At 38.7% G+C, this 27225-nt stretch overlaps 2 protein-coding genes across 21 annotated transcripts in view; both read right to left on the reverse strand.

The window, feature by feature from the left end:
- Positions 1 to 637: 637 nt before the first annotated feature.
- Positions 638 to 18517, reverse strand: mapre2 (microtubule-associated protein, RP/EB family, member 2). 5 transcript variants are annotated; one of them, XM_037787748.1, is made up of 8 exons: positions 18372 to 18467; positions 10920 to 11084; positions 7409 to 7536; positions 6607 to 6752; positions 6295 to 6511; positions 5978 to 6126; positions 3575 to 3733; positions 638 to 2055 (listed from the first exon to the last, which is right to left on the reverse strand). In XM_037787748.1, exons 2-8 carry the CDS (start codon positions 11039 to 11041, stop codon positions 1951 to 1953), a joined length of 1026 nt encoding a protein of 341 aa, XP_037643676.1. In that variant the 5' UTR covers positions 11042 to 11084; positions 18372 to 18467; the 3' UTR covers positions 638 to 1950. The 5 variants fall into 5 exon arrangements, with proteins under 5 accessions (XP_037643676.1, XP_037643677.1, XP_037643678.1 ...); XM_037787749.1 differs by lacking the exon at positions 18372 to 18467 and adding an exon at positions 18137 to 18353; XM_037787750.1 differs by lacking the exon at positions 10920 to 11084 and having other exon boundaries at positions 18372 to 18517.
- Positions 18518 to 20386: 1869 nt separating this feature from the next.
- Positions 20387 to 27225, reverse strand: part of dtna (dystrobrevin, alpha) — a 28630-nt gene continuing 21791 nt past the window's right edge. For 9 of the 16 annotated variants that reach the window (XM_037787503.1, XM_037787508.1, XM_037787502.1 and 6 more), the window contains 7 exons: positions 26154 to 26177; positions 24156 to 24315; positions 23974 to 24063; positions 23795 to 23894; positions 23281 to 23398; positions 23126 to 23164; positions 20387 to 21589 (listed from right to left, as the gene is read on the reverse strand). In XM_037787503.1, the coding sequence (XP_037643431.1) occupies positions 23147 to 23164; positions 23281 to 23398; positions 23795 to 23894; positions 23974 to 24063; positions 24156 to 24315; positions 26154 to 26177 (510 nt within the window). In that variant the 3' untranslated portion in view covers positions 20387 to 21589; positions 23126 to 23146. The remainder of the gene's footprint in view (positions 21590 to 23125; positions 23165 to 23280; positions 23399 to 23794; positions 23895 to 23973; positions 24064 to 24155; positions 24316 to 26153; positions 26178 to 27225) is intronic. The other 7 variants (XM_037787507.1, XM_037787506.1, XM_037787505.1 and 4 more) reach the window with 2 other exon arrangements.

Genomic DNA, 27225 nt, shown 5'->3' on the forward strand with positions numbered 1-27225 from the left:
GTTAACGCAGACCTTTCTGTCCTCTCATCCAAGTTTGAGCGAGCTGTGCCGACCATCTTAACAGTATTCCTGATTCCTGTCTGGTTGTGTGTGTCCCATTACACAGGTATGATATGTTAGTTAAATATGCATGTTAAACATGTTCAGTAGCGTAGCCATGTTGGCTCAAATTCACTACGTTATTAGGCAAAAAACATTTATTTATGTTTGTTAACCAGAACGTGCCTGCTGTGTTCTGTAACACTCCTGAAGGTGGCAGCAGAGCACATTTATATGTAAATCTCTTCTGTTGTTAAAGGGAAATAAAAAAGAATGGACATTTAGAGTTTGGGATAAAGAGACACACTAGCTGTACTGTTAAAAATCACATTTAATTCATTTTAAATTGGTATGGCTGATATGACTTTCACCTCAGGAAAACATGAGTACCTCTTCCAACACTGCCTGCTTGTTTGGAGCGTTCTCTGCATTTGAAAACAGGTTTTGGTAAATTATCATCTAATTAATTAATTCTACATCCCTACATGTCAATTTTTATTACATATATTATTATTATTGATAGTTGCAGCAGATAACTTCAATTAGTTCTTATAACCGCTACTAAGGCTGCTGTTGGAGTGACATGAAAACACTCCCATGGACTCAAAACGCAATTTTATTACAGCAAATCCATCCGAATCTCAACATCTTTCAAATAGCAGGTTAAACATACAAAAAGCTCACTTAACATACTTGTTTTTTATTAAATATGTAAAAAGCAGGTCAAGTTATTCACAAATAAAATGCAAACATGCAACACGTTTTTTTGGGAATGCATAATGAGTGGGACATGAAAAAAAACATTTACCATTCATTAATTATTAACAGTACATGTTTACATTCCTTTTCATTTACACAATAATATATAACTAAAGCATTATGGTGCACTGCCCAGTTCATGATTAGTAAATGCAATATTAAGAAAGGGTATACAATGTACTTACTGGAATATAGCATGGCAAAGTACTCAGTGAACCGACTCTCCCTAAGAACTGTGGTGTAAAAAAACATTTGAAATCTGAACAGACCACAAGTCCCAGCTGAGGTTTAAAACTTAAAATGCTGCATCATAATAAGACTAGACCACAATAATTCTCCCTTCCTACGTTTATGGCATACCAAGTTAACTCTAACCACCTTGTGTGGTGTGAATGACACATTGTTGAGCACATTGATTATCTGAAATCATGTAATTTGTGAGGACAGTTGTCAAACAAACAGTCATAAGTTGGCATTATACTACATTTTATTCACAATTCACTGACTGTATCGTCCTCCTTCATGAGGATGCAATGCAGAATCTCGCACTATTCCTAAGGCTTAATAATAATAAATATGGTGAGGGTCTATGGACAGATTGCCCAATACAGAGTCAAATGTCAGTGCAACATATGGAAGGAGGTTAAATAAGAGCTACTACGAGCCCTTTCAGGGCTTTGCTTATTGCATTCTTGTGATTAATATTGTTGATATGCAAAAATAAAATAAAACAAAGAAAATGAAAAAAGGTCAGAAGCTGGGAAGTTAACACTTGCACTGACTGGTAACAGTTACCCGTCTAAACTTCAGCATTTCACCACGTCTACTGTAGGATTTGAATTGACTTCCACCCACACAGTCCTCGGAAACTTCTGTGATGGTCTGAGCTTGTTCTGCTGGTGGAGGTCGTCACCACAAACCCGCCACAGCAGTTCACCAAAAGTCACAAAAAACATCGAACAGTGAGCAGAGGGATACAAAAAATAAAAAAAGGAAACTGTGATGGTGCTTCTATTCGGGAGGTTGCTTCATGTGCTCAAGTCTCGGAGAGAACAAAAAAAAAAATAAACCATGAGGAAAAAATTAAAATCCTGTAACAGTTCTCACATATTAAAAAGAGGGGTGTAACTGTGGCTGAGGGGGTGATGGCAGTCAGTATTCATCCTGTTCCTCCTGCTGATCATCTGGCGCCTCCTCATGGGCTTGCTGGTCCACTTCCTGTCCGTCAGCCTCACCCTCTGCCAGCTCTGCTCCTTCCTAAAAAAGGGGAGGCACAGATATATTAATATTAGTGCATACTGAAGTATGCTACGAAGTAGAGCTTTGATTCTCTGGCTGAACCTGATCAGACCCAACGCTCCGGGTTCGGCTGTAATTTCTTAAAATTCCCCGGGGTTTGAATCAGGTTGGGTTAGCGCCAATATTGACTTAAAGACTTAAAAACTTAATAACCCAGTCCCGACTCTCCATTAATTAATGAGGAAAAATGTCCACTGCATAGAAATAGAATATAGGAGTAGAACGGACCTTCCCATTCAAACCAACGAAACAGGATGGTCAGAGCGGCGGCCTTTTTTATGTGTAACATTGCCGTAGCGACCGCTGTAGCAGGCTGACTTCCGCATAAACTAAACTGACTTGCGGCAAGTCGCAGACTCACTGAGGTTTTGCAGTACAGAACGGCAGGCTGGTGGTGACAATCACCATTTTCCTTTGAACTAGTCAAATTACTACAGCAAACAGTTAAATGACCTTTCTACTCCTATTGTATTTCTATGGTCAACTGTGATCTATGTGGGTACGCCCTATTTGTTTTGTAATTAGCTATTTTTAAAATTTGATCTTACATTTTTGAATTTATGCTATTTGTTCGCTGGCCCCTTTTATTTTCAGTTGCAGATTACAACTTCTCCCGTGTGCCAAGGGTGTAGGTGGCCGACGCAAAAACACGAATGGCCCTCTCTAGAGCCAGATGTTGTAAGAGTAGAGTGCTTAGAGAGTGTGTGTGTACGTGGGAAGTGAGTGGTGAAGCAAGAGAGAGAGAGAGGGAGTGTGGCGACGGGAGTGAGTAACGTTATTTACTCCCATCGCCCCTCAGGTTTGTCCGTTCTGGGCTACTGTAGAAAAATGACGGCGCAACATGGTGGACTCCGTGAGGAGGACCCGCTCCCTATGTAGATATAAACGGTTCAGGTGATTATAGAATAAAGAAAATATACTTATTAATATTATATCCCATTTCTGCCAATAGACCCCCCTAATTGTTACACACTGGTCCTTTAATATATATGACAATGGCATATGACTTGATGTTTTTGGGCTGTGCTGAACATTCGGTAGGACAAGGAGATCGTGTCACAAATGTCTGTTACATCACTGAAGAGACTTAGTTGACTTAAGCTTGTAATACATTTTTCATATACTTTTATACTTTTTTTTTTTTTACAGTGGAAATTTCAGTTTTTAATCGGGCTCGGGCCCAAATCTGCTGCTGCGGTTGTGACACGGGTCGGATTTGGACAGAAACAATGCAGGTTCATGGAGGGTTGGACCTGATTTTCTGGGCCTGTTCATAGCTCTAGCTCCAAGGCAAACATGTGATCACACACAAAGCCTGACTTCTTATCTCTTTCAACTGCACAATGACTTCCACATGATTTTACCGCCAGGAAAAATGGCACTCACACATTTTACTTGTGTACACACTGCTGCAAAAACAAACAGCCTCTAACTGTCCTGAATCCTGTTCAGATCAATGGAGGGTTCTGAGACTGACCTGGTCATCTAAAGCGTAAAGGACCTCCATTAGCTGATTGACAAACGTGGCGTTTTCTTCACCCTGATCCTGGCACAGCAGCTCCACCTCTCGCAGCTTGCTGAAGTAGTAGTCCCTCTCCTTCTCCACTCCTTCCAGTGCCGACTTTAACGTGTTCATCTACAAAAAAATCAAATTCACAAGATTATTTCTAGCATCAATAATCAAAATGAACAAAACTATGTTGGCTTTGGTTACAGACAAAAGGCAACAACAGATAAGCAGTCACAAAATGAATCAACCGGACAATCAACAGATGAGTAACACACATGTGAGAGTGAGAAACTGAGAAACTGTTGCATGTTGTTGTTGTTTAGATAAACTTCAGCAGAAATAATATACAATGTTTAAACCTGCAATGTTTTTTTTATGCAGATTCAGGTGATAATTCTCGGTAGGTTCATCACTACGATTAACCCTTTCACATTGACTACATTTACATGCACGTTAATATTCCACTATTATTCCGAATATGACAATATTCAAATTTGATACAGGTCATGGAAACAGCATATTCCCTTTGGATATTCTGAATGGAGCATTTTCCGATATTAGATATACATATTTTCCGATATTATTCAGGTTTTAGGAGCATTCTTCGGACATGTATACAGCGCGTTCAGAATATGCGTCTCAATTGGGGGTTTTATTGCAGTTTGCGACACACGGCTCCACGGCATGTATATGTCCAGCTCTGTGCGTTGTACACAAACCAACTAGACAACAGTTTGCAGAGATGCATGCCCAAAAGAAAAGCCCACATTTCTGGTCGGAAGGAGAAACATACCTACTTTTAAACATTATGAAAGACTTGGATATCAACAAGTTTTTGGATATGCACAAATATCGTAACGCCGACCTTCTCAAGAAGGTGGTTGAAGGAAAGAAAGAAGGCAGTGTTCGCACGGTTGAACAAGTACCGCCACCGGTTACGTTAATCGGAGTATGCATGGCTGCATGTAAACAGGAATATTAGTGGAATATTCATTTTCATTAAACAGCTTAGTAGGAATTTTGTATTTTTTGGAAAAAGGGCAATAACTGAAATATTTTCTGCATGTAAACAGTCATTGTCACATTGTCATTTGATACATTATTTTTTATAAAAAATATCAATTATAGCCACATAACCTGATACAAGTTGTCTAAAGTGCATAGGTCACATGTAACTAGAGTAGTACAGAGTTAGTTGCTTAATTGATTATTCTATGGATTTGAACTCAATGTTGACCTAAACATTGTTTACATAATCTATTGATCCGTTTAGTCATTTGTCAAGGAAAACTACCATACATTCTCTTCATTTGGTACCATTATAAATTCAATACTTCGGGGGGGTTTTGCTGGCTACTGGTCACACTACATAAGCTTTTATTTTACTGAACTATGTATAAACAGCTCTCGGGTTAAACCTACTCAGCCATGTACAGTGCATGCACTTGGATTTTTAATTATCTATATATTTTTATTTTCTTTTTCTTTTTTACCATGTTGAATCAAAGTGGATGTAAATAACATTTTGCTGCTAATCAACAGAAAAAGTAAAGAAGTCACAGTAAAAGCAATTAAAAGTAAATACATTGCAAATATAAAAATACAAATAAATATTATTTCCCTTTGGCAGCAACTGCAGCCTTTATCTATGTGGATAGGTCTGTATCAGCCTCGATCCCGTCAACAAAGCCAAAGTGGAACATATTTTTTAGATCAGCTGCTGTTGTACGAGAAGCAGAAGTTGTCTTTGGTATAAGGGATTAATAAACTGGCGACAACAAAAATCAATTATGTTTTTACATGTCGCTGGTTTGTGTTGCATACCAGTTGTGCAACCTTAATTCAATAACAGGGAGTGGCAGTGTTCAAAAATGTTGTTTAGTTAGTGGTTAGTAATGTCTCTTCATCTAGAGCTGAAACTATCAGTCGATCAGTCAGTGAGCTGGAAATTAATCATAAACTACTTTAGTAAATCGATTAATTGTCTCTAATTGTCATTTTTCAAGCAAAATAATAAACATACCTCTCAAAGATTTATTTGTCCTACATGATGATAAACTGAATGTCTTCGTGTTTTGGACAATTAGTTGGATAAAACAAGGAATTTGAAGAGAGACACCACCTTGAGCTCAAGGACACTATAACAGGCCTTTTTCACTACTATTGGACACTAAGATAAAATGATTAATTGATAAATCAATAATTAAAATAATCATTAGTTGGGTAGTGCGGTTTACAAGCGTTGGAAACAGTAATGTGAGCAATGTGAAGAAAACAAAGAGTTTGGTGGTCTGATTGTTTGTTGTCGGTTTCAGAATGATCGTAAAATTTGACGTCCAGTAGTCAGAATTGAGCAGCTCATCAACATACCTGCTCGGTGAGCTGTGTGACCTGTGCTTCCAGTTCTTTCTCTCCCTTGGCAGGAGTTGGTGTTGCAATTACAGGGATCTTTTTGGCTGAAGAGGGTCTGGATGTTGGTGTTGCGGTCTTGGGGGTTGCAGAGCTCGACCTTGACGCTCCTAAGGCAGACGAAACGTTTATTACTCAGGGATGGGTGACTGGCAACGTAATGGTAACTTAGTTACTCTCTCACAGGAAATCACACAATTTGTCTGTGTTCGAAGCTTGGGTTGTTGATGTGAAAATATGTACAACGGCCAGGTGCATAAATGTCAGGTGAAGCTTACCTGCCGTAGGGGAGCTGGCTGCATGGTGGGACTTCTTTGGCAGGTTGAAGATCTGCTCACCGGGGTCAGGAGGGGGAATGGCATCCTGACCCTGTCTGGCTGCAACCGGGTCATAATCTTTACCGTCGTAATTGGCATCAAAGAACTTCTTAAACCACTGGATGAAATCAAGATTGTCCTGAAATCTGCCTTTAACCAGTTTCTCCACAGGAATAATCTGCATCGAGGATGAAAAGACAATAAATTCATGCAGAAAAAAAATGTAACTGCAGATACCCTGAACGAGATTAAAATAATGTTAAGCAAACTCACCTTGTCCACATTCATTCGTTTGAAGGATGCCTGCAACAACTTGAAATTGTGAATGTACTCGTGCTCCAATTTAGCTTGAAACTTGACCTTCTTAAGACTGATGCAGCCAGGGAAGAGCAGATCCATGAACCCGCAATAAGCAGCTCCTAAAGACGTAATAAAATGTTAGTTGAGTACATAATCCCTTGCTTGAAAATTAGAGCACTAGAGCCTAGATATAGGCCAGGATTTATCATGCCTGCCTTTGCACGACCACTGGAATAAAAGAGAATAAAGAAGCCTGGGAGCCTTTTCTAAGTCCAGATAATTGACCCTGTTTCCTTAAAAAGACAACTATTAATGCAGATTATTGGTAAAATGGTTCATATTAACTGAAGCCTAGTTAGACCTTTATCCATTTGAAAAAGAGGGCACCGGCTCCACCTGGCAGTGTGTCAGCTATCAGATAAAACTCACATAAACCCAACAAGAGAGCACATAAGAGGTAATCTACATCAAACAAGGAGCTTACACCCTAAGAAAAGTGTGCGTGTGTTTGTGTGTGTGTGTGTGTGTGTGTGTGTGTGTGTGTGTGTCTGCGATTGAAATTGGATTACTTGGTAACAGCAGGAGAAGATGGCAGGCTACAAGTGTATTTATAGACAACTCCGCCAGAGAGAGGTGAACGTGTTTCCACAGGTTGCTTTAACTGCCAGTTTACACAGAATTATTTGAACCCGGTGCTCTGCAGGCGAAGATGTAATCTCTAAAACACGCAGTACAAGCAGACGGGGAAGAGGGGAGTATTTCCTTCTGTTCTCACCTGAGGAGAGCTGCTCCACTTTCGTGTAGTTTAGGCAGAGAATATCGTTAACCCAGGCAGTGATGTCATGCCTGCTCATAGTCTCCTGGGTTATTGAGGTAGAATATACGTTGACCGCCATCCCCCAACTGCAACAGAAAAACAACAACACTTAATATCAAAAGGCATCTAGAATAACGCTGCAGTTTCCTTATGCCTCAGGTTAGTAATTATCAAAATTGTTGCTGATAATTGCAGCTCTAAAAATTCTGTACACAGTGTACACACACGACATACTTTAATGACACAATAATTAACTTAACGCTTTGGTGACTGAAAAGGTGTCAGTGTGTTTGTTGTGTTGCTACAGCTCTTTTACAACCTTTTCAATACATTCAAATTGTTTTCTGCATCTTTTGTGAAACAGTCTGAACTAAAGTATCTCTACACTTATGGTGTACGTTGGTAACAGATATTTTTAACAGCACACCTTTGCCAGTGGTGGACTGTAACTAAGTACATTTACTCAAGCACTGTACTTAAGTACAAATTTGAGATACTTGCACTTCTTCCACCACTGATCTTTGCTATATTTACACCTCGGTTGTAGCAGACCTTGTTGGCCCTCTTTGAATTTGTGCCTGCCTGGGATCCTTTAATCTGATTTTACCTGCATGGTAAATAGAAGCCGTAACAAAGTTGGATTAGGAAGAGGTTGTAATTTTACCCGCTTGTTTCCAGGGCACATGCCCCACTTACACTAGTGTGGATATTCAGGTACATATACAATGAACACATGCATCAGGGATCTCAAACTTTGACCCTTAAAGGTGCTTTTGATAACATTGATAACATTCAGCCGCTAGATGTCACATTCTCCTTCCCCCGTTCCATTGCATTTACTTCACAACAAGTCTTTGACAGACACAATCTCAGCCGTTTATCTGTTTTTTCCTCACTAACTGACGACCCAGAGATACAGGGATTGTTTGTGAAAGTCGGTCCTTTAAAGCAGTGGTTCCCAACCTAATTTCCTCGAAGCCCCTTCTGCTTGTATCTAAGAAAAGCTGACGTCATCACCCAAAATTTACAAATCCTCGAACAAAATCTTCAATTTGAATAAGGTGTTTCTGTGTATCAAATGAGTCAGTCTCTTTTTTTTTATGAATTCAACTTTCTTTAATGAATATAACTCGTCAGCTAAACACAACAAATATGGATATTTAGTTAGATAAATTGTGAATTTGGGAAATTTTTCCAATAAGTGTTGACTTTTGGACTTTACAACACTCAGAGTTCTTGGAAATGTTTGGATCACACAAGACGGAAACAACCCAGACACCACTAGAATCTAATTCTAAAAATATTTTAATACTAATAATATTATTAATGTAACCTTATCTTTATCTGCAACTGTGCACAAATACTGAGTTTAGACAGCACGTGGCCAACTAAGTAGGGCTGTCCCAAATACCATAATTTGGGCTTCAAAGCCCCAAGGAAAAGGGTAATATTCAAAAGTATTCAAAGCTTTGCGGCACAGCACACTAACATGTTCTTCTGTCTGTCTATTTTCCACCGTTTCAGTGCCTGGGACAGTACCAAACAGCGATATCTGTCTGAGAATAACTAATAATAATAATGAATGTTGAATATGAATAATGTTATGGGATTACTCCTTATTTCATGGGCTATTTTGGGATTTATACATTATTATTATTATTATTATTATAATATACTTATATATACCAAAAAAACAAAAACACAAAAATAAAGCATTGGAATACTGATTTTGAGGTTGAATACCATGGCAACGGTCAAAGCTTCGAAGCATTTGGGTCAGCCCTACTACTATGTAGCAAAAAAAAGTTTAAATAATTTTTTGCACACAGACTTTTGTATTTATCCAGTAAGTGTGTTATTATGATTTTAGTATGCATATGCAAAATCTAATTTTTAAACATCAGAGCACCACCACCACTGCTTAAAAGCCCATTTGGTGACTGATTATTTGACCATGCACACTATATAGAATCTGTATATTAACATATAAAAATGACTCAGTAATATGCACCATTTATGCAGTCCTCTTTTTTTTTTTTTTTTTTCATTTAACAAGAAATAAAGACTGCAACATAACCATTTCATTCAAATTAAATTACAGAGAACAGCTGCATTAAAAACACCCCTCTTTATGGGTGTATGGCAGCGACTGATATGGTGTTAAATCATGCCATGTTATGGGATTATTCCTTATTTCATGGGCTATTTTGGGATTTATACATTATTATTATTATTATTATATACTCATATATAAACAAAAACAAAGCATTGGAATACTGATTTTGAGGTTGAATACCATGGCAACGGTCAAAGCTTCAAAGCATTTGGGTCAGCCCTACAACTAATACTACTAAGTTGCAAAAAAAAAAAATGTTTAAATAGTTTTTGCATACAGACTTTTGTATTTATCCAGTAAGTGTGTTATTATGGATTTTAGCATGCATTTGCAAAATCTAATTTTGACAACCTCAGAGCACCACCACCACTGCTTTAGAGCCCATTTTGGTGACTGATTTGACCATGCATATTAACATATATAATGACTCAGTAATATGCACCATATATGCAGTCCTCTTTAATTCATTTAACAAGAAATAAAGACTGCCACATAACCATGTCATTTAAATTAAATGACAGAGAACAGCTGCATTAAAAACACCCCTCAGCCACTGATATGATGTTTAAATCATGCTCAATCATCATCATCACTTTCCACAGGGTATATTCAGGGTAATAAGTGTTAAAGTTGGGCTATCACAGCATTACAGGAGCAAGATCCTCGGTTGTCTGGCTCATCTGGGAAGGAAGGAAGGAAGGAAAGTGGGCCAGCCGATATTCATGTCAACAAAGCGGATGTACTGTATGTGTGTGCTGCCTGCCTGCTAGCATGCTTTGTTAGCCGGGCACAGAAAGCCAGCCGACACCGAGAACTGGGGCTGCAGCCTGGAGTCAAACAGGAGGAGGGATCAGGCTTGTGCTGCAGGTCGTGACATTAAAATATCACCCTTAAAACACACCGATGGTGGTGTTAAGGATTATTAGATAGCTGCGATGTCACGATGGGAATATACTAGCAGAAGCAACAGCAGGGCGTCTGTCTCTGTGTATATTCCTGTCATTTAAAGAAGCGATCCGCTCCTCCTAAACGGTGTCATCACGCACCAAAATGTGCACCAAAACACTTGCCATTATAGCTATAATTTGGGTGGTGCTATATATAAATATATACACACAGCAGAAGAACTTTGATTTATTCCTCATGCAGAGAGAGAGAGCTAACATGACAGGAGACTGGGAGAGACAATAACAGCGGATGGGTGCAAAGCAAAAAACCAAACACACAACGACGAGGAGAAGGAGGAGGAGGCCGGATTGCAGGGTTTTCTATCTGCTGCAGCAGTGTTTTATCTCTTTTTATGATTTGATTTAATTCTTAACATGGTAATCATAATCAGTACACTGGTTTTACCTGTAGGCGCGCTCTCCTCGCACTGTATTTTTCCTGTAAGGAATGATGTTGGTTCCGTTGTCCGGGACGATGTCGTTGTTATTCTCTCCATTTGGGGAAAGGGCTTGGGTGGGACCGGGCATTTGAGGTCTCTTAAAAATGTTGAACAGATACTCTGTTCTCTCTCTAGGCCGGGAAAAAACAAAAGAAACCAACAGGAACGATGCAATTATGGTAAGAAAGTGCCGCACCTCCGGGTCTCTCTTTCCTTTCTGTCTGCTTATTCTTCCACAAATCTCTGCCCTAATGACGTTGCTGCACCCTGGACCACGTGACTGATGGGGCTGTGCTGCCTCTTCCTTATGGTGGGCTATTTCAGTCAGGACAACCAACATTACATTGATTTATTCTCCTGGGTTTAAAATAAAAAAAAAAGCTCCCATCAACCGGGTTAGATCAATGCTTTTGTTTTAGATGCAGATGAACTTTTTGTTTTGTGGCAGCTCATCAAATTGCTCAGGAGATAATGTGCCCAATTAACTGGGAAAATATGGATTAGATTAAAAAGGAAAAATGCAGCAGTTTCACCTTCAAATCAATAGGTGATTATTAGATTACAACACCCAAAAAAGAAAAAGCAGGCAGACTATATATAATATAGAGAAAAATGGTGCTGATGAAAATGATTGCAACATATAGCATGAGGAAGTGTAGTGAAATGTTTTGATTACTAACCATATATGAGTCAAATGTCATCATAAAAACACATCAATTCAACTGCTAAAATGTTTTAGGGCTGCAACGATTAATAATTTAGTCAATCGACAGAAACTTTATAAGCGACAATTCAGATTATAGGGCTGGGTGATGAATTAAATATCTCAATATACAGTATATTATTAAATATATATATTATAACATACTATTATTAGCATGTTTTCTGGTAATTCAATAAATAAATAGTCTATATAAAATAATCACATATTTTTGTATACTCTTGTGTGAATTAAATACTTCACAAATGAAAAGTATTTTCTAATTTAAAGAACTTTAGAGCAAAATTAACATAACAGTTTTAAGTGAAATTATAGAGAAAAAATAAATATAGGCCTATAGCCTGTATCGCGATAGAAACAATATAGAAAATATATATACAATAGATATTTTTATATCGTTTTGACGATCGTCATACTGCCCAGCCCTAATTCAGATAATTTAATAATTGTTAAATTCACTGGTTCAAACTTTTCAAGTTTGAATATTATGTGTTTTCTTAATGATGGATAACTGTGTGTAGGTAACTGTTGGATTTTGGACTGTTGGTCGGACAGCGACGTCACCTTGTGCTCTGGGAACATTTTTCCCCATTTGCTGACCAAACCATGAATTGATTAATCAAAAAAATATCCAGGAGATGAATGGATAATGAAAATAATCCTTTTTTATCCCCATCATTTTTTGGGATTATAAAATATCATGAAATAGTGCCCATCCCCATTTCCCAAAGCTCATGGTGATGTCTTCAGATGCCTTGATTTGTCTGACCAACTGTCCCAAATAAATATAATATAATATAAATGTACCAAAATATATTCAATTTACTATCATAGAAGATTAAGAAAGCCAGCAAATATTCCCACTTGAGAAGTAAATTTTTGCATGATAAATGACTTAATTAATCGATTATCAAAATCGCGGCCGATTTATTTTCTGTCAACCAACGAACCGATTAATCGACTAATCATTTAGCTACAAAATGTGTGTGAATTTACAAATGTCCAGTAGGGGTGTAACAATAAGCTTTATCGTTCATACAAAGATCTGAATTCCACACATGGTGTTGTGTTACAGTCCTGTGGTCGCTGAGCTATCTCCTGTTTGTGTTGCCACATCTGTTGATTTTATATAATAATTCACTGCTTTTGATCTGTGCTTTTATTCTCTGCTGAGAAACCACTATGTCACAACCACTTCATGTTTAAATGTGAATTCTCAACTACTATAACTTATTTTTTCTGTATTGAAATGAAACTTTAAATTTGTCAAATTGTGAAACTGATAATTCATTCAAATGAATCATTACAGCCCTTAAAGTCAGTCCAACTTCATATGAACATGGTTAGTAATCAGTGATAAGAGCTACTGTATGTGGACCAGCAGGTCAACAACAGGCATGATGGTGAAAACTGATTTGATGACACAGCTCCACAACAGCACTGAACCAATACAACACAGTTATGATGTTTTATACAGGAACTTTATGCGTGAAGTATGCCAGCCAATCATACGTCCTCTAACTCTACTGATGCAGCTTTGCCTTTGCTGTCAGGACCCTGACACCCTGACAGCAAAGGCCTCTGGGGGCAACGGTAGAGCATTTCTATCATTCTGCCTTGATTGTTTTCCTTGTTTTGTTGCTTTATCTAAAAGGCAACCTTCTATGACAGTCCTTTACGTTTTTTTTATGTAAAATTTAAAACACAGACAGTGAAAGAAATGCAGGTACAGACTTTGAGATCAATACCAACGATCCATCTTGCACCACCATCAGTCCAAAGGTGAACTCACATTTTTGGCCAGTAATGCTTGAAACTTTTTATGTGTAAACAACAGTTTGTCCTCTGAGTCAGCGTTTCACAAACGTTTTTCTGGGGACCCACTTTTTAAAAATGACAAACCATCGCAACCCAATTCACAATAGGCCTCATCTATAAATCACGAGAAGAGCGAATTTGTGCATAAATGAACGTTCCTGACCGTTTTTACTGCCATTTCCGCATCACCTCATATTATGTTGAATAGATAAACCAGCCATTTCAAAGAGATGTACGTTTGATAAATCACAACTTTGTTTTAAGCATGTGTTAAACATATACACGTGTTAAATACTTGAGAAAGGAGATCAAATAAATGCATTTAGGCAGAGTTAACAGGCTCTCTGTTTTTTGCCAGAAGGTATGCTAGCCTTTCATATTAGATTAAATGTTATCAGTAGACTACAATTATCAGAACAATACAAACATTCAGGCTCCCTCATGTGGCAAAGAAATCCTGCAAATTTATTTGGCGACCCTAACAAAATCTCCTGCGACCCACCTGTGGGTCCCAACCCACTCTTTCGGAATAACTGCTCTTAGTTTCTTGGGTCAGGATGTGTTCGACAAGTAGTCTTGTTAGCGTCAGCCAGGTCACGAGGCAAAATGTTTTGTCATACACACATCTTTTTTGCTTCTTCAATCATCGAAGCCCTGCCTTAGTGGAGAGAGAGCATCTTTTAGGAGCCTTTAACAGGGCTTATCAACAAAGATTTAATTCTCCAGTGTGCACTTCTACATCCAAGTGCTGTGACAGCAGTTACTTTTTCTGTTGAAATGGCAAATAACATTACAAACTGTCCTTCAATGCTTTTAAAATTGGTAAGGGATGTCTTATTACTCACAACATTTGGTCACCAGCTGTGTGCTCACTTAAAACAGTTCCTCTGGTGCCACCATCAGGCCAAAGTTGAGGTCACCATATACCTACAACTTAAGAACTTTTACACAGAGCCTACAGATGGACTCTTGATCCTTGATAAATCTGACAAAAATAATAATAGATGTCCAACAAATGAAGTCTGTCTTGTTGTACCAGTTAATCCAATTCTCACTACAATAAGCCAATTATTCAACAGGATTTTCATTCTCCATACTGTATGAATAGCAGCTCCATGAAGTCGCCTTCTGCTAAAGCTTTGCTTTGAAGACGTTTCAACACATTTTCCAAATTCCAGCAGTGTTACGCTGTGAAATTGTGGCCATAATTCACATCATCGCTCTCATTGATTCAGCTTAAACTAATCGCACTGGAGCTTTTAAAAGTCACATGTCAGCAAAGAGGATGTATGTGCCACGGATTGCAACTCTGGCTGTAACAATTCAACCTTGTACTGAAATGTGTATTTAAGCTGTGTTTTAAGAATATTTGAAAATATTAGAAATGAATCAAAGGCAGTGGTATAAATGCAGGAAATCCATGTCTTGTGTGTAAGGAGAAATATTCAGGATCTCCTGCCTCTACTGGGTCAAAAGTGCTCTTTACACAAATTACTGCAGAGCGAAACGCAAGGCATAACTAAGTGCTAATCTCATTAAATGGCCAAACTGTGGACGATAGAAGTGCCTCCAATAAGAACTGAAAGCATGCAGTGCTACATTTCTACTACAGTAACGCTAAAGGCTCTTACAGACTGGAAAGTGACAAATGCAGCATTTTGGTCTCATCACAATCACACAACAGCAATCAGATGTCTGCATTGTATCTGGCGTCAAGCAACAGAACAGTGACATTGTCAAACTTCGGGGCAGCAGGAAAACTGGAAACTCTGAGCTTGCAACTGTGTCCTCCATACTGTGCCACTGCCACAGTTGGGTGGCAAAGCTATCGCCAGGATGTCATTGAAAAGAACTTGCCACTTCCCAGTCTGACGGGCCTTTAAGTGTCACCACAGAGGTGAAGCATGCATGTCCTGTATGTAAGAATTAGATATGTAAATATTGGACCATACCATGAGAGACGCATGCCCTCTCTGGGCCTGCTTTTGCTTATGCCTTCACCAGTAGAGGGGTTGTCCTCCTTGGTGATCTTAAGGCTAGCACTGAAAAACGAAAGATATACTGTATCTGTCAGACATGTCTGTTAATGTATTCCCGGGCTTTCAGACGAAAAACTGCACAGCGTTGTTGTTTCAGGTACTGGTGAGATGATGGTATATAGGGAATGGGAATGTGACGTCACCGGCAGCAATTCGGCCATTTATGGAGGATAAAGGGTAAGAGCGCGATCCGCTGGCTGTTTACTGCAAGTGTCAAAAGATAACACAAAACACTCCAAAGTGAATAAAACTCAAAAGCCAAAATGTAGTATATAATTTAGTATGGCATAGAGTCAGACACAAAAGTGGGCTAACGTTATGGTTTTCATTTTGCATGATACCGGTAGATTAAATTTGCGTTTGTAAATTGGAAATCAGTCTCCAGAGATGTACATATTTTGAACTGCTGAGAGGTGTTCACTAACGTCGTAACTGTAATGTGTGGAAAGCTGTCAAAGTCCTCCTAACTTGTAAGGATCGATATCATAAAAACTGACTTCAATTTTGTAATATATCGCCACTTTGCATGTGTCAGCTTCTCTTTAATATGGATATTGGTCTTTTGCGCGTACTTTATACATTTCTGATGATGAACGATTGACAGATGATAAATGAACAGACCGGTGATATATAATAACAGTCTGCCGTAGTTCCGTTCAGCGATTCCCATTCCCTATACAATCAAAGTCCAGTTTGGGTTATAGAGTCATGAATATAATAGTCTATTAGATGTCAAAACACTACATAATGGCTTATAATACTATGAGGAAGGATTTTACCAAGGTGAAAAATTAATCTACCAGGAATGTGTGCTTAAATATATTAAACTGGCCAACTTAGTGCATTGCCAGATGACGTTGCACTGTGTTGCAGCAAAGTTGAGGGAAGTTCCACCTTTTTGCCAGACAACGCCCCATGTCTGAAATGAATCAGGGTGCTGCATTTTATTTATGCAGTGCTAATGTCTGTCTTAACTAGGGCTGTCCTCGACCAAAGAAATCCATGGTTGACTAACACTCAAATGATTTTGTTGACTAATCGATTAGTTGATTTAATCGACAGATCTTTAAAACTGAGTTTCTCCGCACATAATCATTCAAAAGCACCACCTCACATCTTGTGTTTACCAGAGATGTGTTCATAAGTTTCTTGGAAATAAGTCATTCAGCATGAAAAACGACTAATTGATTAAAAAAAATCTTAAGTCGACTAAAAACAAAATGACCGAGCAGTCGACTAAGAGGGGTCAGCCCTAGTCTGAACGAGGCCTCAAATGTTTCAAGACTGTTGAACTGAAACTTTAGCTATAGGAGATATCCAGTAAGCCTACTTGCAGGGGTAAAGAATGAACAAAAATTAAACGGCTGCCAAATTATGTCAAGTCCAGTGCTGTAATTTCTGGAAACAGTGACCTCAATGCGTATACACACACCATGAATATTGTGTTTGTATTTTGGTGATGTATTTGTTGGAATTGATTGTTGTAAGTGGGTTTAAGTAGCTATGATAGAATCAGGTAGGTAACAGACTAAAAACACCCCATGCAAGCAAGATAAACTATCTATAACAGCTGCTTTGTTTTGCCTACATGTTCATGTTGCTTGCTTTGCTGTCTGTTAGGCTACAATAAATCATTGGGCCATTGTACATAAGCTCATTCCATTAGAGTAAAAACAGTGCTGTGCTTGCTCTCTCCATTCATATCCCACCAAGCTTTATCTTGCACTGGGTGATCAAGTGGGTGGGTGAGGGGTGGCAGCTCCACCCAACACACCCAGCCCTCAATATTCAAATCAAACAAGGAGGTCAGCGTTGACCCTGAATTGCAGCGTTGGGCAGGTTAAACATGTTTGCTATTTGTATTTTAAGGATACAATTCTGGGTGCATAATATTTTTTGCAGAGTCAGGGGTGTGCACAAACACTTTCAGGTCAGGGGGAACCTCAAACCTAACCAAAATGAGGACAAGGAGGGCCAGGACCAGAGAGAAGAAAGCACTGATCTCTTATACCTTACATTGGTTATCTTGAAAGCCATTCTTTTTAAATGCAACATGTGTGTAAAGTAAAGTTTTCTTTAGCCATAAAAGGAAAATGAACAATTTTGCACCCCCAGACAAAAGACAAAGGAGGTCAGGGGTGTGCACAAACACTTTCAGGTCAGGGAAACCTCACACCTAACCTAAAATGAGGACAAAGAGGGCCAGGACCAGAGAGGACGGAGCACTGATCTCTTATACCTTAAATTGGTTATCTTGAAAGCCATTATTTTAAATGCAACATGTGTGTAAAGTTTTCTTTAGCCACAAAAGGAACAATTTTGCACCCCCAGACAAAAGACCAAGGAGATCCATAGTCTCATAGTCTGTCCCCCAGTGCACCTCACTGCTCAGACACAGCTTTAACTGAGGAAAAACACCACATCTTGCTAATTTCTGGGACATTAAAGCAACTCTGAAACAGAAGCAGCAGCAGTAGTGGATGAAGCTAACTCAGCTTCATGACAGTTAAATGAGACACAATGATTGGAAAGCAGACTACTACACAGTCAAGCAATGGTAGAGCAACAAAACAAGAGTGTTTCACCAAAGCCAGACGTTACTTACGGTGCCGGTAGTACATCTTGTTCAGCTACCAGCCAACTTACAGTAAGCTAATGTTGTTCCTGCCAACACTTTGTCAGAGTAGTGACAGCAGACATATGCCCTGTTGTCCTGGGTAACATCACCGTACCAGCCACAGACACGTCAATACGCTCCGGTTTGGGCATTTAAACACCAAACAGCACGTCTCAAGACACATTACAGACTGGTATTGTTCAGCAAAGCAAGTGAGACTCACCAATGAACTCCGATCCGCAGGTTACAAGGTGTTAAAATCGCTGTTTTCCGGCTGAGTCACCCCACCCTCAAACGCCCCGTTCTCACTACGAGTACGATGAGCTCAGAGCGGGCAGCTGATTGGATGAGCCGTCATCGGTGTCGCTGCTGATTGGTCCGCCGGTGACATCTGTCGTAAGTTTGACCAATCACGTGTTGATGCGTTGATCATTCGGAACAGCCGACAGCTTTCCGTCTTGTCGCTCACTGTGTGTCACTGTGTCACTTTTATCACAGACAAGCAAAATCTTTTAAAAACCAATACATATTTATCTTTTAAAAATATTTTTATTCCCAAATAAAATTTGTCAAGTATCACAATGGATAACAACAATTAGCAAAAATATAATATATCTAAAAATAAAATAAAATAAATAAATTAAATTAAAGCTGATTATTAGTCAAATATATTAGAAAACTGAGTGAAAAAAAAGTTGATTAAGTCAATCAACAGAACTACTGAAAACTAATTAGCAACTATTTTTGATAGTTCATTCCTTGTTACAGTGGTTTAATCAAGTAAAAATAGCAATATTATTATTATTGTTATTATTATTATCATTATTATTATAATGATAATAATAATCATATTTATTAAACACAAGATTGACTCAATGCACCATCTTTTAAAAATATTTTTCTTCCCGAATAAAATTTGTAAAGTATCACAATGGATAATGACAATTAATAAAATATAATATATCTAAAAATAAAATAAAACCTGATTTTTAGTACAATATATTAGAGAATTGAGTGGAAAAAAAAGTTGATTAAGTAAATCAACAGAACTGCTGAAAACTAATTAGCAACTACTTTTGATAGTTGATTCCTTGTTACAGTGGTTTAATCAAGTAAAAATGGCAATAATAATAATAATATTTTTTTAAATCTCAGCTTCTCAAATGTGAAAATGTGTCTGTGTTTTACATTATTTAAAATTGAATATATAGGGATTTTAGGCTGTTGGTCAAACAAAATAAGACAATTTAAGGTGGATCTTGGGTCCTTTTTAATTTGTGATGGCCATTTTTCACTATAACTTTAATATTTATGGACATTTCATAGATTAAGTAATTAATTGACAAAATACATTAATTTATAATAAATGTTATTTTCCTCTCTTGTATTATGTGTACACTACAGGATCAGATCACCTGTAAGTTTTTAAATTCCTGTGTGGAAAAATATCCGTATGAATTTGTAGGACCTTACTAAGACAGCAACTTAAAGATATATTTGTGAAAGAATGCTTCCTATATAATTTTATTTTTTTTAATCATCCAAATACAATTCTATGCAAGGAGCAATACTGTTTTTCACAGAGGGAAATACAATGCACAGAGTTTGCATCTTTGATTGCATAAACCTCATGTTCAGCCGCTGACACAACTGCATTCCTCCTGTTTTAACACCAGGGTGCAGTCATGCACTTGATACAAGACAAAACATATCTGGAAGAGGCTTGCTATGAAATTCATCTCTATTATAGCTGCTTTGCTAAATATGCTGATAGAGTAGACACAACATGGACCAGATAAAGAAATACATATTGTGTGAAGACGTCATTCACTTATGCAAAGACCTGGTGATGTATGCTGTATCTATCTTATAAATACTGCTTTTAAATGTGGAAATAACAAGCGTGTTGATGTCTTTAAAAAGTACTGATAATACTAATACTAATACTAATAATAATGAAGACTAATATGAGTTAATTCATATGCTGATAATATTGCCTGAGCCGGAGAGTAAAATTCTCCCTCCTAATATTCACACGACTGTGAGATTCAGTGCTGGATGGCTGCTTTTATGTTACCTCAGATGGTGGGTCTATGTGATGAATTATAGACAATAGGTTGAGGGCAGCCAACAGTGCATTTATGACAGATAATAAATGTGCACTGCCAAACCAAGCCAATTGAAGTGTGCCGGTCTGGAATGGAAAAAGAACGAGAAAAGGAGTTCATAGGCAAAAAATTGTGATATTGTGTCAACACTTTATTATGCATCACCACCATGCAAAATCACTGCTATGAACTTGCTCAAAAATCAAACTAGATATATTTCACACATTTATGATTTTAGATTGGCTTGCCACTTTTCCCCCAAAGTGACTGAGTAAAGTTTCACACACACGCAGATAATACATCAGGAGTGTGTGTATGTTTGGTGTGGAAGTCACACAGAGATTTGTGTGTGAGAGCATCGACGCTAACAAATGAAACAATGGCAAATGATTAAACCTTAATTCATAAACCATTGATAGTAAACACAATTTGTTCAATGCCCTGGCCAATGTAAACCTTTGAATTTGAATGATTTGGAAGTCTCTGTTACATATTTTCCACTGGATCTTTAAACATGTCCAGATATCAGAACCAATCCATCTATATCTTATATTTAACTGATTTAGTTTATATGTAGACAGTGTACATATATCCCTCTGCAGATAAAATCACATCCCAGCATCAGATTTAATGAAGACAGGTGTGTTTTATTGTTTGCTACATGCTGCAATGACAGTTTGAATGAGCTCCTTTGAGAGGTCATCCAATCAGCTAAGGCATGTGTGCATTATTATCACTAAGGTATCAAATAAAACAAACTTATCTGATCGGCCTGCTCCAAAAACAAGTCAAAAAGCAATATAAAAGCCACTCGACAGCAACTGTAAGAAATCTATGGACTAGTGGTTAAATCTGGAGGTACACATTTATAAAATATTGCAAATTGTATCATGTATAACTTCAACTCCAATGCAGGTTTACATCTTAAATCAGAAGACAAACAAACACTTAAACCTGGTTCACTGTTTGCAGGAACATGGGAATCTGAAAGAATCAGGTTTGCCAACCTGAACTAACAGCGTAGTTGTACATTTGCTTGACAACTCATATAAAAAGGCAAAAAATTAAGAAATAATTCCCAAAAGTCGTGTGGTTTTTATGGCACCTGTGGTGTAATAGACAGCTCACTAATTAATCTCTTTACATCAGCTCACAGTATTACCTTAAATATGTGGTTGGTTAAAAAATAGATCTTTACATAAATGCGTTCTATGGTTGGATTCAGACATTTATTCAACGTAAACTCTTCATATCTTCAGTGCTCTGTACCGTCAGCCCAGTGTCGTCTCATCCAGTGTCTTCTACTATTGTCGCTCTTCATATTGCTCACCTGCTAAGAACACAGAACATGTTACTAACAGCACGCTGTAATGGAAGTGATTAACATCATATCCCAAATATAGATACAGAAAAACCTAAACACTTTATCCAGGTTTCTGATTACTGACATGTGGGCAAATGCTTCCTTCAGTTCAGGTTTTGTTAGTAAAACAAAAATATGATGAAAAACACTGCAATGATGCTAGAATGAAAGTAAAAGTCTGACCCCAGTAACGTAGAGCAGTCATTCCCAAAGACTGGTCGCGACCCACAGTTAGGTCGCAGGAGATTTTATTAAGGTTGCCAAATAAATTACTTCCATAGTCTTTTATTTAACATTTATATCTGCAGTACTACACATTCGAGCCACATGAGAGAGCCTGAATGTTACACTGAATCTAATAGAGTGGTGCAGGGATGAAGTATTTTTGTAGGCCAACTAGGAAGTTATCATCGCACTGGGTTCCCTAGACAAAAAGTCAATAGGATTTTTCTATTAGGTTTTGGATTATTGCAGAAAATAAGCTCTGTGGCGAACAAACGTTTATGATACTTACACGTTTTGTTCTGTAAAACATTTTCTCAAATGAACACTACTTTTATGATTTTTGTGAGTGCAATCGCCAGAAGTAAAAAGCTAACGTTAGGCTATAAACCAACTACACCATGGTTGCGTGAACGCGAGTATAAACAACGAGGCTGTAAAAGCGGATGAGTCGGTGTGATGGCGTTTTGTAGTCTCATTTAGCCACTTGTTAGCAACCTCCTTTTTTAAGACACATAAAGGTGTCACAATTCACTAATGTGGGGTATTTACTGACATATTTCATATCGTTGAACAAAACGTTAAAATCTCTTAAGCTTGTGTTAACCACAGACCTTATTTCAGGTATCTAACTAAAACCCATTCAAAAAACCCATTGACTTCCAGATGAGGGAACCGGAAGTGCTAAAATGCTAGCTCATTTCTGGGTTTTAGGACTCATTCCTGTAGCACTCTATATGGTAAATGGACTATACCTTCAGTAGCTATTTGGGGTTAAGTGTCTTGCTCAACGACACATCGACATGTGACCCGGAGCAGCCAGGGATCGAACCACCGACCTTCCGATTGGTGGACAACCTGTTCGACCCTCTGAGCCACAGTCGCCCCTATATGAAAGGCTAGCGTACATTCTCTTTGTTTTACTGAAGAAACAAGAGCCTGTTAACTCCACCTAAATGCATTTATTTGGTCTCATTTATAAAGTATTTAACATGTGTATATGTTTTCAATTACACGTGCATAAAACAAAGTTGTTATTTATCATACGAATATCTCTTTGAAATAGCTGGTTTACTTCAAGATTATATAAGGTGATGTGGAAATGGCAGTAAAAATGGTCAGGAATGTTCATTTATGCACAAATTCGCTCATCTAACGATTTATAGATATTAGACCTATTGTGAATTGGGTCGCGATGGTTTGTCATTTTTAAAAAGTGGGTCCCCAGAAAAAAAGTGTGGGAAACACTGACATAGATATTTTATTGTTGTTTCAGATACTTACCAGTCACCTGGACGAACGCAGTCACTGCTGCAGCGTCACCTGTACCACACCAACCAAAACACACGCAGCATGTCAGAGTAAGTATTGACAAGGTTCAAAACACACATTATGCCACCTTCTCCTTCCATTTACAGTCCAGGAAAGCTGGAACTCACCATGCACGATTTGTCTGGTTCCTGCCTGTGCTTCCTCAGCTCCTCCAACTTGAGCTCGTCCTCCAGCTGCTGCTCCAGATCGTTCTCAAAGCTCTCCTCCTCTGCAGCGCTGGCACTCCTGAAACAGATAACAGGCACTTTAAAATAAGACACAAAATTGAAGGTGTGCCTGAAAACTGGAGGTATTGTGACATACGACAAAAACAATAGGAATGAAGTATTGTTTTCAAGAAACAACTTTATTTAAGATTATAAACAGAGCTGATGTCCCATCGACTTGTAATCTCTTATAACAACTGTTGCATTTGATTCACATCAGCAGTTTATAGAATGGAGGAGACATTTTAAGTATTTGGCACACACATCTGTGTGAAACAAAGCAACACTAGCTGGCAACAGAGCAAATAAACTGTCAGGAAGAAGCAGCAAGGTGTGCTAAAGCAGCTACAAGCGTAGAAGAAGACACTAATTGTTACGTATCACTCATTGTTGATGACACATCCTACAGTAGTACCTTGTTTTATATGTGAAGAAGGGATCTGAAGAGGTTGTGGCCAATAGGTCACCACGTCCAAAATCTGAATCTGCAATGCTCTCGGTCTCACTTCCACCCTCTGTGGGAAAAAAGACATTTTAAAACAGCTATTGTATAAAAAATCTGACAGCAAAATCCAACTTTTTAAATGCTTTTACCTGAATTGAGTTCTTTAACCAGTGATGACATTGTGTTGGTGATGGAGTCAGCAGCAATGAGTAGGTCGTTTCTCAAATTTCTCCTTGGACCTTTGAAACACACACAAAAAAACCACGTTTTGCTTCCAACCATACTTTGGACACCATATCCGTAACCAGATGCATGCTGTTCTGCGTGTTACCCTGAGCGAAGGCCTCCTGAACATCCCCTCCCACGCCCATGAGGGAGTCCTGAGGTGTGTGAGTCGGGGTCGTGCTGGCAGACTCCGAGTGGATGGGTGTGGGGATCGACCGGCTGATGGTGTGGCTGGGGGAAGAGCGTGGAGAGCCGGTCCCCTGAGTCTGCAACACAAAGAGGCCGTTTTAGTGTTAACCAGTGCCCCTCTGTTGTCACTAGTTAACAGAGAAAACCATGCCCATCGTAATGGCAAGACTGTAAGAAGAATGTAACATAATCTTAATCAAAAGGTTTCTTATCAAAGCAAACCGTCCACAGGCAATGCAGCACATAACTTTTCATTTTCAGCACTCAAATCAAGGCAAAGAATCTCAAACGCAAAAAATTCAGCTACAGTCTATTCAGTTCACTAGTTTTTTAAGTCAACAGAGAATGGCCGTGTCCTAAAAGTACACCACAATAACTATATAAGTAACAAACATTACGCACATGCTAGAAATGTACCATATGCGGAGTCATTAAAGCTTGTAGTCGGTAACAGATATGATAAAAAGTTATTTTTATAAAACTGTCACTATATCCTGACAGTAGTGCAAGAGACAGATAATCTGAGAAAAAAAAATCATGTTCCTCTGTATCCTCCTGTGCTCATAATGGCATTTGCCAACACTTTCTCATCCCAACTCTTCACATACTGTCGCTCTGTCAGGCTCCTATGTGTCACTTTTCGCTTGCAGTAAACACATTAACGTTGTGAATTAAACAAAATCTCTTTTGTTAGGTTTAGGGAAAAAAAACATGGTTAGGCTTAAAATTACTATGTTTTTACAGTGAAAATGTGACTAGACGTACACATGACTGTAACGTGAAAGTGAAACTTAATGAACGGGACACCAACTGCGACCTCCTGGATGAAAGCCTTTTGTTTGTTGGACCCATCCACCTCGTCTTCCACTGGCCTGGTGTGTGTCTTTTCGCTCTTTAAACTACATCACCACAGCACTTTCCCTGAGCGTTTGCATTGCAGTTAATGGAAAGGCTAGTGCGTCTCATACGGGCGCTAAAGGGTGCCTTGTGCCACAGCTGTGACAAAGCTTCGGTATTTGACGCCCTGGGAATGAGAACAGGCTGCATTTGCAAGACTCCGCCGCACCTGAACAAAAACAACTAATCAGAGCCGAGCAGTCTCTAAACGCAGCTGTCAATCACTGCTCGCGAACTCCGATCAAACGGTCAAAGTAGGCAGCGCTGATCAAATATGAATCAATATTCTGTTACTGTAATGCCTATTTCTCGCCTCAAATGTTTCCAGAAACATCTTGTAGGGTACTGTTTAGCTGTGAAATGAGAAAGTTTGTGACCCGGCCGTCATGCTGAAAAGAGTCGAGCCAAAACCAAGCACCGCTGACTGGGTCACAAACTTTAACAGTACACTACAAGAAGTTTCTGAAAACATTTGAGGCGAGAAATAGACATTACAGTAACAGAATCTTGATTCATATTTGCTTTGACAGTTTGATCGGAGATCACGAGTTTCACGAGCAGTGATTGACAGCTGCTGTAGAGACTCCTCGGCTCTGATTGGTTGTTTTTGTTTGGGCGTTGTGAAATCTTGCAAATGCCATTAGGAGCACTAGGAGGAACATGTTTTTTTTCCACACAGATTATCTGTCTCATGCACTACTGTCAGGATATAGTGAGTTTTACAAACATATATTTGCTCAAAGTCACCAACTTCAGCTTTAAGTTGCATTTTCTATAATGTCAGTATTTGTTAGAAACTCAACATGCTGTTAAAACAGATTTTCTCTCTAAAAACGATTCCAATTATTCCCACAGACTAAACCACATGTTGGTGTGGTCTGGTGAATGCCATGCATCCCTAAATTTCAGATACAAAGTTTTCACCCAACAACAGCAGAAGTATTTACTTCAAACATGCAATCATTTTGAATCCAAGTGTAGTTTCGGCCTTTTTTTTTCTCACAGTTTTCACACTTACAGCTTGTTTTCGTTCCTCCTCCAGCTGAAAAACAATATTTTATGGCTCATGAAACAACAGGCGCATTACATTGAGTATTTCTAAACAAAAGACAATCCAGTCAGTAATTCCTCCAGGACGTGACAAGCATGTGGCTTCCTCATGCAAGTTTAATGGATTAACATTGATCCTTTGAGCCTAATTAGATTGATATCCTCTCCACTTAAGCCAGTATAGTGAGCAGTTTATGGAAGCTTTCAGGAACTCAGCTGTCTTGTTGACTGCAGAGGATATTCTCGCACCAAAGGTTATCCTCTTTAGAGGGGGTTGGACATGTTGTCTTGTAAAGTGTGATGGAGCATAATCCCAAACTCAATATCCTGCTCTTAAGTCATCTGTCTGGACTCTTGGATAGCAGGGCTAATCAGGAGCATGTGTGACTTTATTTACAAAACTGTATGTGAGAGACGGCCCTTTTTGACAACAGAACAATAGCATTTGTAACAAAGATCAAAACACAGCATGTCACTCCCAAATCTACACTAGACACCGACTAGATCACTGGTTCCCAACCTGGGGGTGCCGACCCCCACTAGGGGTCACCAAAGCTTCACGGGGGTTGTGAGGCCTTCTTGATTTTAACGGGTGTAAGATAAAACATATATCTCATCATTACATTAATTTCTGTGAAGAAAACTAAATGAAAATTTTGTATCCTATATTTAAGGTATAGTGGTTTCACGGTGGTGCAGTGGTTAGCGCTGTCACATCACAGCAAGAGGGTCGCAGGTTTAAGTCCGGCTTGGGGCCATTATGTGTGGAGTTTGCATGTTCTCCGGGTTCTCTGGTTTCCTCCCACAGTCCACAGACATGCAGGTTAGGTTAATTGTTGACTCTAAATTGCCCGTAGGTGTGAATGTGAGTGTGAATGGTTGTCTGTCTCAATGTGTCAGCCCTGTGATAGTCTGGCGACCTTTCAAGGATGTACCCCGCCTTCGCCCAATGTCAGCTGGGATCGGCACCAGCCCTGCCGCGACCCTGAATAGGATAAGCGGTTACAGATAATGGATGGATTATTTAAGATATAAATAGA

Source organism: Sebastes umbrosus, chromosome 12 (genome assembly GCF_015220745.1).
Source record: "Sebastes umbrosus isolate fSebUmb1 chromosome 12, fSebUmb1.pri, whole genome shotgun sequence".
NCBI classification, from domain to species: Eukaryota; Metazoa; Chordata; class Actinopteri; order Perciformes; family Sebastidae; genus Sebastes; species Sebastes umbrosus.